Source organism: Gallus gallus, chromosome 13 (assembly GCF_016699485.2).
Source record: "Gallus gallus isolate bGalGal1 chromosome 13, bGalGal1.mat.broiler.GRCg7b, whole genome shotgun sequence".
Classification (NCBI taxonomy): Eukaryota; Metazoa; Chordata; class Aves; order Galliformes; family Phasianidae; genus Gallus; species Gallus gallus.
Genome location: NC_052544.1, coordinates 2156591 through 2171042, shown reverse-complemented (window position 1 = coordinate 2171042; position 14452 = coordinate 2156591). Strand labels below are relative to the sequence as shown.

Here is a 14452-nt window from a genome sequence, read left to right as displayed (position 1 = left end):
CTTCCTGCAGTCTGAAGGAGTAGGCAGAAAATCAGGACAGAGAAAAAAGCATCTCTGAATTGAAGGAAGGTACTCTGAATCAGAGATGCTATCCCTAATTACAATTTCCAACACCACCACACTTGCTCCTTCCAAAATGTAAATACGTAATAAAAAATTAAACTTGAATTTAGTTTTATGAGAGTTCTTGCAATAAATGGGAATTAGCTCTACAAAATGTCAAAACAGACCCAGGGAGATTACATTTCTTTCCTGAGCTTATGCTGGTAGAGCAGAGCTGGAAAACACACACATACATTTTCAACTCCAAATCTTCCTTGAGATGCTAAAGGAAGCTGCTTCAGTAAAGCAGACATTTGTTTCAGCGTGCATCCAAGGAAGAACAAATGCAAAACAAGCTTCTAGACCTCAAGAAACATTGAATATCCTTTTTAATTTATACCCCAGACAAATTCATTGCAGATTCTGAAATGAAGAGAGGGCAGAGAGCAAAGAAAACACATTGCTAAATGTGTTGGCAATGACAGCATGATGGATATTTAGACTTCCCCTCGGAAGAGGAAGGTGCTTTCAAGCAGCAATGGAGGAGGCAGAGCACCTGACTCAGGGAAGGGTTTGAGGAAAAAGAGCATCTGCTGCTCCTGTGACATACATATAAATGTGTGGAAATGTTAAAAAGAATGGCTGCAGCCACATCTGAGTATGAGCACCAACTGGAGCCAGGAACTGTGCAGGAGCAGGGTGACTGCGCTCAGCAGGAACCACTTCGCTGTGTGCTGCACACCCAGCAGACATCTTTGTGCTCACCACTTCAAATCAGCTTCATGTAAATACCAGTGAGGTCTTTGTGCTCATGCAGGAAGGAATGATCAGAGCAGGATCATACAAAAAGTACTTTTTTCCTAATTATGAAAAAGATAATGTGAACTTGTCAAACACACAGCTGGGCCCCAAACCACATCTGTGTCTTCGGAAAGGGGTTCAGGAATGATCATTCTGGTCACAGAAGAGGGAAGACGCTCAGATGGGAAATACAGGATTACCAAGGCTGGACACACTCTCAACATGTTCTCCAGAAGGGAAAACATTTTTCTTCCAAAGCACTGTTACAAGCTTGAAATAAATAGGCAGGCTGTTAGATAAAGACAGAGATAAAAATAGGTCTGTTATTAAATACCTCTTCTTTAATGAGGTTCATCCTTCTAAACAGCCACAGGAAGGTTATTAACGTTATTACAGAAAATACAGCATGCTTGCACATTACAACTAGACTAAGACATTTCTCATCCTCCCAGCACACGCTGAAGCATCTCTGTAGCTCACAGGTTCACAGCATCCCTGGCTTGGATGAAAAAAAGATGAGAGGAATGAGAGATCTCCTGCCTGGGAGGAGATCCCCACCAAACAATGCAAATATAACCATGTGAATGATTCTTCCTGCCTACATCCACTACCACACAGCTGATAAACTCACTCCTTTAACTAATGCTATGTTTATAACGCCAGCCAGAGTATCATCAAAGCCAACTCTGAAAACATTTGGAACAAAAATGCAGCCCAGCTTCCTATCGTTGCACAAGAAAAGCCACTTGACCCTACAACACCTCCATCACTCACACTGTGACTGCTCCAAACTTACCACTAACACACTGGGGGGAATATGGGCTCACACAAGCAGACAGTGGGAGTCACCAGCTTGTCTCATGTGAAAACACATCAGTACACACTGTTTTCAACTCTGTCCAGTATCTGAACTATTGGCTGTGCTGAAGAAACTGTAAAACTTTTATCTGCACTTGGGGAAAAAAAAAATGGGCTCCCAATTCATTTCTCTGAACCTGACACCATCATGATATGTCAAGAGCAAGAGGTGAGATGGATGAAAAGGCAGAGGGAGCTGCTAGTGGTCAGAACTCTAACTCCAGGCTCTGAATCTTTGCAGTTGCACTCAGGAATGCCTTGTCTTTCCTACTGGCTGTAATCAGCCTGCAGCAATGCCTGCTGCTGGCCAGAGCAGATGGTAACAACTCTACAGTTGAGATTTTTTCCCTTTTCCACATCAGTCCTAAACGTTGATTTTTGTTTATGTTAAAGAACTGGGGAAGAAGCATTTCAGCCAGTAAAAATGAGGTCTACACATGTCAAGCTTTGCTAAAACAGGCGTACCCCTGCAGCTTACTGACTCTTCCACAGCTCTCTCTCACCAGGGCTGACACAGACACTTCAGAGACCTGCCCACACCGGCCTGAGACTGGGGTGACCCAGACCTAAGCCAAATATTTGGACAGATTCATTAATTCAGCAAAGCAATTAGCAGGAGTCAGGCAGCCTGGTGAGCAGTACAAGCATGATACCCAGCCAGACACCGCCTCCTGTCACCCAGCCAGGCTGTGGGGAGGTCTGACACAGGACTCCTGAGCCAGAGGGGTCCCTTTGGACGGGGAGGAGAGTGACAGATACTGACAGGGCACTCAGCAGCTCTGCGTGCATAAAGCTGCTCCTGTCATCACCTTCTCCTCCCCTTTAATAAGCTCTGCCCAGCTTCCAGTAGTGCTGGCTCGTTTGGATGCTGAGATCTTTTGAAAGAAAGACTAGCAACAAAGCTGGACTGAGTTATTCCCCATCCTGAGTCTTCCTTTTTCTAACAGCATCTCAGCAAGTCTTTCAAAGCAACTTCTGAACTTACCTCCCCAGTGTGAATGTTTTCTTTGAGAACCATGTTTCTGTATGCATAAAACTTTGTTTGTGCAGCAAATGACACACAGGAAGACCTGGGACAAATATGAGCAGCAAAGGTAGCTACTGACAGAGAAAGCAGCCCAAGGACCTTTGGAAGCTGCAGCCGCTGATATTTAAATGCTAAGTGATGTATCATCAGCTCCCCGCTGAACTTAAGATGGTTTCATCTTCACAGAAGCAGCAACAACAGCATGCTCACATCAACTTCTCTCTTGCAGTTTGATCAACAGCAGCAGTCATGGCTTCTTATTTTTTAACTGCAATATAATTAGGCACTTAGGAAAATGACTCTGCACAGTACAGATGCCACAGAGTAACGGCAGGTAGCAGCACGGAGCTCTGCGAGTCAGAAGTTTAACAACAGCTGAAGGTCCGAGGCCAGCCCAGCTCCTGCAGCATATGCTCCATCAGTGTAGATACAAACACTCGTCTTCCAAACCTGACAGAGGTCCAGTGCTGCTGCATGTCAGCCACTAGCACGAGATTTTGCTGTTACTCCGGACCAAAGGAAGGCTTCCCGAGTCCCATTGCTGGTTCCTCTCAAATGGAAAGCATACAAGGTAGGCTGTACATGTTTTCATATTTTGGGCAGACGAGACTCCCATTTGATCCATCTGGATTTGGAGACTGGACGCATTAATTCAGAGCTTTAAACTGACAGGCCAGAAAGCTGCCAGCTAGCTCCTGCCATGCTGGGGACAGAAGTGCTGCTGTCAGTGAGCTGGACAGAGCCCATCTGCGGCTGCACCATGGGACCAAGGCTCCCCACCTCGCTGGTCACCACTATGGCAAAGGAAATTAATCCTTCTTCTTTCCTATTAAATAGTTGCCTTTTCTGCTTCTTCACAGAATTACACAGCTGTCTAGAATCTCAGCAGAGAGAAACAGCCAAAGAAAAAGGTTGGCTAAGAATAAAAACCTGAGGGGTAGTGAATGCAAGAAGGAAAGAGAAAAACAGCAAACCACTGAAACCAGCCCAGAAGGACCTCTGCTCTGCTCCACACAGTCCTGGAGCCAGGGGCAGCTTCTGGAAGCATGGGGCACAGCACTACACACATCCACTGCCCTTGCTCTGCCCCAGGCACTTCCACTTGCCATGGCCAAGAAAAGATGCTGGACAGGACAAGCCTTTGGTATAAACCAGCACGGCCACTCAAAGTGGCACATTAGGTTTCCTGGCATTTAGGGTATCTAATAAAGTGATTCTTTACAGAGTTTGCCATTATATATATATATATATATATATATTTTTTTTTTTTTTTTTGCAGCAATGCCTTCCCTGAGGAGCAACTTCTGATGCTAATGTCAAGTGGAAAAACTGCTGGTTGGTGATGTGATTAGATAATCAGAGCAACCCAATTTTCAACCATCATCAGAAGGAACAGCTCTTTAACAAAAAAAAGGGAAACAAGGTGCCCAAACGAGAAAAACAGGTAATGCTTTGTATATGAAGTGTTAATGTGCTTTAGGACATTGTGTTGTGGCCACATGGAAACACGGTATACAAACGCATTTACATACAAGAGCCCAAAAAATGGATTAGTTTGACACAGAAGAGCAGAACAGCCATGACTATAATAATTTCAAGGGTAGACTCATCATCATGGCCACCCACATAAACACAAGAAGTGGTCCCTATTTCTTTAACAAATGCTTCCAGTCATCTCTGATATCCCAAAGACTAAGGATCAGGTTTTGGTTCCACCAATCAACAAAGACTGCCTCGCAAAGCAATAGGATGCTCCCTGCACGCTGACAGACTCACCTTCATGCACTTGGAAGAGCTCAACATAAGAAACAAAAGCAGGTCACTTCTGCTAGGCTTCTCCAGAGAGCTTTGAACTCATAAAGGTACTATTATCTGGTAAAAGTCCAGTTAGAACAGAAAAGAAAAATTACAAGAAGCATTACAAAAATAAAAGTCTGCCTCTGTGGTGGAACTCGAGATGGGAAATGATGCAATCACCGGTGTGAACATTCGTTCCCAGAACACTGCAATCCCACTCATTAAAACCCAAGCAGCCTGCAAATTCTGGCAGATGCGAACCAAGAACAGAGAGAGAAGTCCTGCAGACATCTCCATCATTTCCTTAGGTGATACCAAAAAAACACGTGGAGGAGCCGGGAGACATTTGAAGGTGCACGTATCCTTTGTGTCTAGCCCAGCAGTGCCTGCTGTATTATTTAGTACCATGTGCAAAAGAAGCAATGCCTAACAAATGTGTTAAAGGACTTGGTGAAGTTCCACCAACCTTGCGCAGCTTGTCAGCTGCCCGGCCGGCTGGCAGAGGAGACAGCTGATCTCCCTGCTTCCCGATTGCAGGAGGCAGAGCTCTTCGGGTAACTGTCTCTCTGTGTTTGCATCCAGCTACCTCCAGCAGCTTGAAGCGTGCACAAAGCATGAGGTAGAACTTGATCAAAACCCAGCTCACATTTAAGGCAGCGAGGGAACAACTGTACAAAGCAGCATTACATATACAATAACAATTGAATTTTGTGGAGAGATTTGACAGGTTACAGGTTGATGACACTGCTGCAGTCTCGGTGGAAATGTGGTTTGACGCAATTAGCAACCAGGAACAAGAAAATCAGCAGAATAAAACCGGCAATACACGTATAAAATTTGAGCAACTGTGGGACTGGACAGGAGCATAAAAACCTTGCACTGAGCTCAGAACAGGAATGAGATGAAACAGGAACGTGACAGGGGCAACGGGACTCTGATGTCCTTTTTACTATTTAAAATTGAAGATCCAGACTGTGAGTGACATCTTGTCCCTCTGGAAGAGAAGGGCACAGTTCGCTACATGGATACCAATGGAAGACAGCAGGAGGTCATCCCAGAGGCGGGCAGAGGACGGCAGACTTGGAGCGTTTGGCTGCAGCCTCCCCTGGGCAGTGCTGAGCACACAGCAGTCAGGGCAGCCAGCAGGGCACGCAGCTACGGGCACAGCAATCACATCAGGAAACAACTGAAGGCGTAGAGCTGCTGGACTGGTCACACTGCCAACCTGCATCCCTCCTCTGTGGAACGAACGGAACACATGTACTAATAACACCAGCCACACAGCCACCACAAGATTTCACTTCAGCCAAACCTGCAGCAGGCAAAAAGTAGGCTGGCAGGAGGTCGTCAAAGAAGACTCCTTTTATCCTGTTGTTTCTGACCAAAGCCTGCACACACACCTGTAATGAGGATCTGTCACGAGCAGGCCACCATTTAAGCCTTTTTACAGCAGTAATTGAAATTCTTCCCCTACAGCACATTGAATGCTGACAAGTGCTCTGCTTCCATAAGTCCTTTACTGCACACACCTAATGTGGAATTTCTACAAAAATAAAATGGAACAAAACACCCAAGCAGTGGAGAAGGTACTCCTGAACAAAAACGGCAATGACATTTATGATAACTGCAAGTATATCCATATTCTGCTTCAGCAAGGGTGGTAGGGATCTGCCAGTCTGCATACTGAGCAGGGACACCACACGCCTTCCATACATAATGGTACAGAAATGAAATCTAAGCGTACAGTGCAGCTTTGAGAAATTTAGGGGCTTTTGCTAGACATTTCTGCTATAGAAAGACTTGCATTTGAAAAGTAATCTTGCTCTAACTGGCACAAATTTCAAGATAAATGGATCCCATATTTATTCTTTCAATAATAATACTGAACACTGAATAGAGTTCTTAGAAATTCAGAGCACTTCATAAGAATTAATTACTACTTAGTCCACCCTTCTGAGGTGCGAAGCCATCACACTTGTGCACACACGAGTACACCAGTGCACAAGTGGATTAAACACCTTGGCCAAAACCACAGAGGCAGACGTACTGATCATCCTAATTACCAAAGTGTGCGCGCTCATGCATTTCCACGTGTTTAAATGGGGTTATCCTCTGCAGAGCCTTGCCCACAGCACAGGTTTTCACAGTGAAGCCTGCTCGGTAGGTGCCTTCTCATATACATTGTCCCATAAATGTCTAATAAAAGGTACCAACTCAAAATAACTGAAGAGATTTTTTTTGTGGGATGCATGGGTGAAGATTTGAGGAATAAAAGCTGTGTTTCATTCAGCTAAGGAACAGAAATCCCATTGTTAAGAAGCTGCGTAGTGTTACAGTGACAATTCTTAATCAGATTGCCACTGAGCAGTATTTCATCAACCCACACTGGAGCGCAGCAGACCTGAGGTACTGCGTGCCAACACATGCTATAAAATCTGAGTCCTGACAAGCACACAAAGAGAGAAAGGGCTCTGGAGCTAGTGACCGAGACACGTCACCACCTACAACGTGACTGGCAGCCCGCTCGACCTGCTCTGTTGAACTGAAAGCACTTTAGCAGCCACTCTTGTTGCCAGCCGGTTTGGTGATGGTGGCTTTTCTCTGTGTTGGGTCACTGGGTCTGTTCCTCTTTGTCTGAACAGTAGCAAAAGAATACATTGTCATGGGAACAAATAGGTATTTTTAGTTATTCTGCAAGGCTTCTGTCAGTGGTGTCAGATGAGGTTTCAGAGGGACACCACAATTAGTCATCAGCACGTTACCTGGACGGACAGCTTGCCACTGATGTGTCGGGTAAAACACTTCCAGGTCCTCGGGATCAGCATCATCACCTGCTATTGGCTCTTTCCCGCTGCCATCTTTTATGTCGCTCTCTTCTATTTTTGTAAGGGCAAATTCCTTTTGGACAGAAGAGATTCAGCTCATTAGCAATCACATCTGGGTAATTTAGTGCCGGCTGAGAATACTGAATTTTTCCCTCGCCAGCAGATTTTTTTTTGACATCCGAGATTCTTTCCACATGGTTAAATTTAGATTTAAAGTATATTAAAGGTTAAACACGCATAACTAGCATGACATTTGTGCTGAACAAAGCAACGCAGCTTATTTCCTATTCCAGCGCAGGCTGCAGGCTTAAAACAAGCTTGTGCAGAGCCTCACCTATCTTAAGGCTGGAGCCAGGAGCCCTGACTATTATTAGGGTTGTGTAACATTGTGGCACCCTGTTTTCCCTTGCCTAAAAATATGTCAAACTTTTTCAGCTGAAATTTTCCACACTACTGGAACGCCTCAAGCACTTTTTTTTTTTTTTTTTCCTTAAATGCACTTATTTCAGGCTTGGAGAAGATTTCAACCAAAATAGTTCATCTATTTCCAAAATAGGACACATGAAAACACACCGACCGGCCCGCACGATGAAGATGCATCCTTCTCTTTGCACACACCAGTGCCCTACGAGTCCTTTCAAACGAGGCAGTGATCTGCACACCACTCACCTTGCAACTGCTGCACGTGGACACAGAGGTGCGGTAGAAGAGTTAGCAGGAGGGACATTGTGTTGTATAAAGGGAAAATGGGGATGAAAAGCAGGAAGAAAAAGCCTTGCCCCAAGGGAAAGCTCAGTATTCACTGGAAGGTCTCCCCAGGGAGCTGGTGGGAGTCACCACAAACCTCAGAGGACAAAATTATTCAGAGTGCACAGCAAGTAGCAGCCTTGTACTATCTCACTGCAGACTATTAAGTGCTTGGGAAGCTGGGCTTTGCTATTCTGGTTTTCACAGGAACAGATAACCCAGTCCAGGCTAATCATCCAGATAGCTCTGTTTCCATTGCAGGGAGCATTATCTGCTTCTGATATTGCCAAGAATGACACCACAGAATAATTTCAAATAACCAGCCTATAGGGAAAGACGATTCCTAATTGTTGGCAATTAGAATAAGAGTTACAGCCAGCTCACTTCATGAAGTGTTGTGATGTTAAACCTTACAATAATTTCACGGAGGGGAAAAAAAAAAAAGACAATTAAGAGGTTAACTGGAAATTTCAGGCCATGTTCTGCCTTCACTCCTTCCACTCCTTGGAAAAAAGCGTGCATGTTTACTGGCAGAATCTGGATGCTCTGCATATAAATATCTATTATCTGGTTGAGGAGAGTGCTTCTGAGCAAGAGAAACAGCAGCCTGAGCTGCACACATCCAATTAGCCATGATAGTGGTAACACATTAGAATGGTTGACAAATCTATAGAATGTTTTTATTTTGTCTGTTGAAAGGGATTGAAACTTCAGAAACACACTGGAAAAACAGAGCTTAACTCCTGCTTTTGCTCAGTGCATTAAAGGCTTGAAATTGCTAAGATTATGACAAATGGTTAAAGCTCAGTAACAATCATAAACATAAAAAGCCAGATTCTACTGATGAAAATCAATGTTAACATTTTCTGAGCCCAGACTCAACAGGACTGAAATAAATGAGTGAGCGTAGTTATTACTTAGCTTATTTGCACTGCTATATTATTATCCAAGAGGGACTTACCCATACAGTCCATTGTAAATTTACTGACAGGCCTCTGACTGTTGTATCCATTGAAACACTTAATGGAGATGGCTGATGTTTACAGCCTCTGCTCAAGAGAAGAGCCGTGGTCTAAATGTTCTATATGGGTAAAAGGACGTGTCTTGGCTCATTTAAATGTAACTGTCATAGTTTGGCGCCAGATTGCTTTGCAATACCCTGTGTGTCATTAACATCTCCAGAGTGGTGAAAAAAGGCAACACCACACAAGCCTTCATTTCTGCAGAGTGACAAAGTGCATCGTTATGCAGAATCCTTTTTGGTTTGTTTTCACAACTAAAACAGTAAGAAGACAGACATTTTCTAAAGACCAACGGAAATTTCCCTAGAGGTAAAAAATCCTCCTTCCTTTGATCAGCCTGAATCCACTACAGTAAACTGAGAATCTTCAGCAGGGACAGCTGAGACAACCTGCAGCTTGTTCTCAGGGATGCAGCCACCACAGAGCCAATGCAGAGGGAGCACAGGAAAAGGGGATCCCAGAGGTAACTACCTACTGAGCTGATGGGACACGTGACCTTCCACATCAGGCTGCCTGCCCAGTCAGGCAGGTGGCACTGGGTGGCTGTTGCAACACTTGTTCTCCAGCTTTTTCCTACAGCTGAGCTGACTACACTCCACCTCCAGCCTCCTCCCTGCCCTCTCTGCAATGAAGACAAATTATCACATCGGTACCTGACTCCACATGGATCCTAGGCCTGCAGAGCATATACTTTAATCTGCCCCTCGCATATGTTCCAGTTAATAGCACAGCCCACACAACCAACAGACCAGCAAGCTGCGACACATAGGCAGGAGTGAGCATCCAGGGACATGGGAGGCCAGTAATCCCCTATGTGGGTGTTGCTGCAGAAATCAATTTTAAGCCACAGCATAAATTAAGCTAAATAAAAACCCACAGACAAAACCAAACATCCAAACAAACAAAACTCCTCTCTGCACTGCTGCAGAGTCTCCTTCATGCAAGCACGTCCAGGAAACTTCCCAGATTTCATGTGGCAGGGCTGAGCACCTGGGCTCAGAAGCAGAATGGGGGTAATTCTGCACACCTGGACAAGTGCAAAGGGCACACAGCTTCCACCCACCGCAACCACAGCTTCAAAATACCACAAGTAGCAAAATGCAGGCAAGTGAGACATGAGGACCCAGGAGGGTGCTCTTCTAAACCTGACTCACTTGTAGTGACTCAGCAGAGGCACGGCTAGCAGAATAACAGGCCATCTCCTCTTGCCACTAGACCACATCATTAGCTCTGGCTCTTGGCATGGAGGAACATGTGACAGCCCCAAATAGAAAAAGTGACACCTAGCAAATGAGAGCTGCCCAAGAGCACAGCTCCCTTCGCAAACCCTTTTGACTGAGCATTACAGTGGAATTTCTGAGGCCAAGGCAAACAGTCTTAAGAAAGAAGCCCTTCTGAAATGTTATTGATCAGCTATTGAGGAGGGAGGCAGTGACTGACCAACAGCTGTCAGAGTCTGCATGACATTACAGCATGACCAAGGGAGCTGTGACCCCACCAGAGAGGCTGAACAACCCCCTGCAAACCTGGCATCCAGACACTTACGGGAACTCTCTCGCTTAGGCTTGACTGGAAAAACACTGCAGAAACCAGTAGGAGCAGCAGGCTGACTTTGGCAACGGTACAGAGGTGACCAGCCCAGTGAGACATTGTCACCCACCTGCAAAGCAAAAAAAGACAAAACCAAGAATACTTTAGAACAAATTTTCATAGGTTTCAGCATTCTTCACACGATATTTTTCACCACAGCACAGGCTTAGGAGTGTGAGGTGGCAGGACACTCCAGATCCAGCTGTTAGTTCACAGGTCTCATCCAGGGGAACACAAAAGCACACAGTGCAGACTTTGCTGCTAATGGAGTTTATGGCAGGTAATGACAAAGTACTCTGTACTGACCCTGCAGGGGCTCACACGTCTCCTGGAAAATATGAAGAGACTACAGGGAAAAACAGAACTTGGTTGTGGTCCTGCTACAGTTTGTTTACAGCATTTTGCAGAGATGAACAAGATTTACTCAGCAGCTCCTGCAGCAGGAGGCTTCCCCTGCCTGCCCTGCCCACTCTGTGCACCAGGGCTGGCCCTCCTCACACCGCAGAGGGCACCCACACAGCAAGCACACGGGCTCTGGGCAGAAGCAGTCACCGGCCATCTCAGTCCAGAGCTACAGGCTTATTGATCCATTAAAGGTACAACCATGCTCACAGCGAGCCGCAGCACGAGGCTGAAGCTGGGCAGCAGCATGCAGCTCGGCTCGCCTGTCCTCGCGCTGGGCGGGGAGGGGAGCAGGCTGCCAGCACACAGGCTGGAGAAGTATTTCCTTTGATTGGCTCTAAATTTACACGCTGCTAAATTAAACTAAATGAGGTCTTTTGAAAGAAGATGGGACTGATTAGTTCCGTTCAAACACTCCTTCATTACTCATCCCTCCATCAAGCCTGCTCCTACTCCTATCCAGGTTTTAAAGAATTTCCTCCCATACAAGCAGTCCTAAATATCTTTCTCCCTCTGTTGTCCATCAGGATGGCAAATAACATCATAGTTTTTCTCTCCTTTGTGCAACCACCTTCTACTTCCACAAAATCAAAAATCGGCTTTAAACAGCTGTCAGGACCAAATTCACCAGCCTTTTCCTTAGCCAACCTTTCCCTGATGCCAGCAAGGTTTACACCTGAGTTGCTACCCGCACGAGCCCTTGGCCCATGGAAGCTCCTGCTCCACTCCACCCGGCCTGCTGCATGCAGGAAGCCAGGATGCTGGGGAGCCACAGGTGCATGTGACACCAGCTCCTGTCAAAGGAGAAGGACAAGGAACAGCAGCTTCTATCTTGGAAGCTCAACAGCCCTCAGTGGAATTATCTTTTTAATGTTCCTCTCCACCCATGGCCTTGTGTAATTGCTTTTTGAGTAGATGTAGCCCAATATCCTTCTTTGACTGTCTCCTCATCTGTAACAAGGCAAAGAATCACACGAAGGAAGGTGGCAAAGTCAACCTGTGGCCAAAATCCACACTTGTCACTTAGGATGCTGCCAAATGCAACATGGCTACAACCAACACCCAGAGAAGTACTTGTGGGCTCAAACTCTCTGCAGGTGTATGTGCCCTTCCAGCTAACGCCACGCTCAGGACCTCAAACTCAGAACGACCAGGACTAAAAGTTCCCCCTCTGCTCACATCAGAAGAAACTGCTGACTTTCACACAGGAAACACATTGTTCTCTTAATATTAGTGGGGAAAAAAAAAAAAAAGAAGTGGCAAAGCTGGGATAATGAAAAATAGATGTATCCTGAACATTTCACCTGCAAGTCTGGAAACAAATAGAGAAAAGAAGAAAAAGAAATCCAACAAAGCAGTGGTTGAAAGAAAATGCGCACTCCCATATAAATAGAGCTCACGTGTACCGAGGAGGCTGGTAGCAAGTGACAGCACAGCCTCTTTAAAGCCTACAACCTCATGCTCGCCTGGAACACGACATCTGCACAACAATTAGCAGTCTGCCTCGGTCCCAGGTAGGCAGGAGGAGCTAACATGTGAAACCTGGGGGTTTGAAGCTCCTGGAGAGAAGCCCGTGCAAGCTCACATCTCGTTATAAGGCAGACGTAAGCAGACGGTGTGAGAGAATTTCCAAATGGAATATTACATACATACAAAGCATTTTTGGACGCAGCCCTGCAGCTGGCAAAGCAGAAGGAATGGTAACTGTGACCCCACCTGCACAGAGAGCGCTGGCGCTGATTTACAGACACTGTTCTGGGATGCAGCAGCACCCACACACAGCTGCGGTCGATCGGTACTACCACCACTGCAGGATGCCCACCCTGCCAATTCCCCTGGCAAGGAGCAGGGCGTTATTTTCAATCCTCCTCTTCTTGTGGTTGAAAAACATGTAACTGGGGAAGGGCAAAGGGTCACCCTCAAAGAAGTGTCAGCTCCTGGCAGCATCCCCTTGTAACAGCGGGCAGCGTGCCCGTGCCACAGCTCACTACCAGCTTTGCAGCACAGAGCAGTTGTGCCCCACGGCTCCAGCAAAGCCCCCTGCACCAGCGGCTGCAGAAACCCCAACGTCCCCTCTGCGTTCTCTGCTAGAAGAGATATTTTACTCGTTTCGCTAGCTGCACATCAGTAAGTGCTGCACAGCCCCGCAAATGCAGTTGCTGTAGTCATAGGTGACAGTTCAAAGGAAGTCAGTAACAGGAACATATTTCATTAATGCCTTCTGCTGCTGGGAATGCACCACTCTTTCATGTCCTAACTCAAAGCGTGTACCGCGCACACTGTGTCACTTCAATAAATCTATCCAAAGCCTCATCTGAATTCTGATCAGCTGCTTCATAAGAGCACACAAACATCTCTGAGAGCTCCCCAGCCCGTGCTCTGTTTTATGGCCAAGAGGAAGCAATAACAATAAGCTAATCCTTGTTCTCATCTAGGGATCAAGGGTGCAGCATGGGAATTGTAAGCCTCGCAAAACAGTCTGAAAATTTACTAGTTTCAGGCTCGGTACCTGTGCAGCCAGCCTTCATTGAGACGGCCGATGATAACTAAAGGACCCACAGCACTTCGTGTCTACAAGCAGAAATTATTCATAAAGTTCCTCTTGCTGAGCATAAGGCAGTGTGGAAAGCGATCAAAAAGTGAAAGGCGCTGAGGAGCGCATCGCAGGAACCCCTCAGCTGAACTGGTGACACAAAGGCCTCTAAGCACCCAGCACTGAGGTTCGAGCCAAAGTCTGACTGCCAGTAATAAACAGTTAAGAAAATTGTTGACAAGCGTGTAAACTGGGATGTTGGGCTGAGGAGATGCGCTCAGGACAGCAGATGCTGCAGTGCCAAATGAAATGACCCTGTTGATTTGCTGAAGAGCAGAGAGATGTTTCAGGAACAGCCCAGGGTTAGCAGTCCCTCCTCTTCTGACAAGCTGTGCAGCTGCACAGATAGGAGGAAGAGGAAGGTTTTATCTGGAATCCAGTCTGCGTGAACGAGAGGAGACATCTGTGGACAAACAAAGTGACCATAACACATGCTTTGCCAGGGCTGCACATGTGGCAGGACGCTCCTTTCCTCAGGTCTGCCATGGAGCAAAGGGATGCTCCTGGAAGGTGCATGCATAGCCAGTCAACAATTCACACTACGAAATCTGTGGTTTGTTGCATACTGCTCCTTAAAGGTATCAACAGACTGCTCACAGGTGATACAGTTATGCTGACTGACTCAGTTGCTCAGGAATGGCCTGGGTAAGGTCCTCCTCAGTGGCACAGGTAAGCTGTTCACCAGTCAGCAGCCCGCTACTCATGGACCAGCAGCCTTCAGGAACATGCTGCCGCTCTCACATCAGCC

General features: G+C 46.2%; 1 protein-coding gene across 7 annotated transcripts in view; it reads right to left on the bottom strand.

Moving 5' to 3' along the window:
* SIL1 (SIL1 nucleotide exchange factor) overlaps positions 1 to 14452 on the bottom strand; it is a 90722-nt gene that overhangs the window by 56955 nt on the left and 19315 nt on the right. For 5 of the 7 annotated variants that reach the window (XM_015293620.4, XM_046900493.1, XM_414514.7 and 2 more), the window contains 2 exons: positions 10665 to 10779; positions 7288 to 7423 (listed from right to left, as the gene is read on the bottom strand). In XM_015293620.4, coding sequence (XP_015149106.2) covers positions 7288 to 7423; positions 10665 to 10779 — 251 coding nt within the window. Of the gene's footprint in view, positions 1 to 7287; positions 7424 to 9058; positions 9171 to 10664; positions 10780 to 14452 lie in introns of those variants that run through there. The other 2 variants (XM_046900494.1, XM_040647078.2) reach the window with 2 other exon arrangements.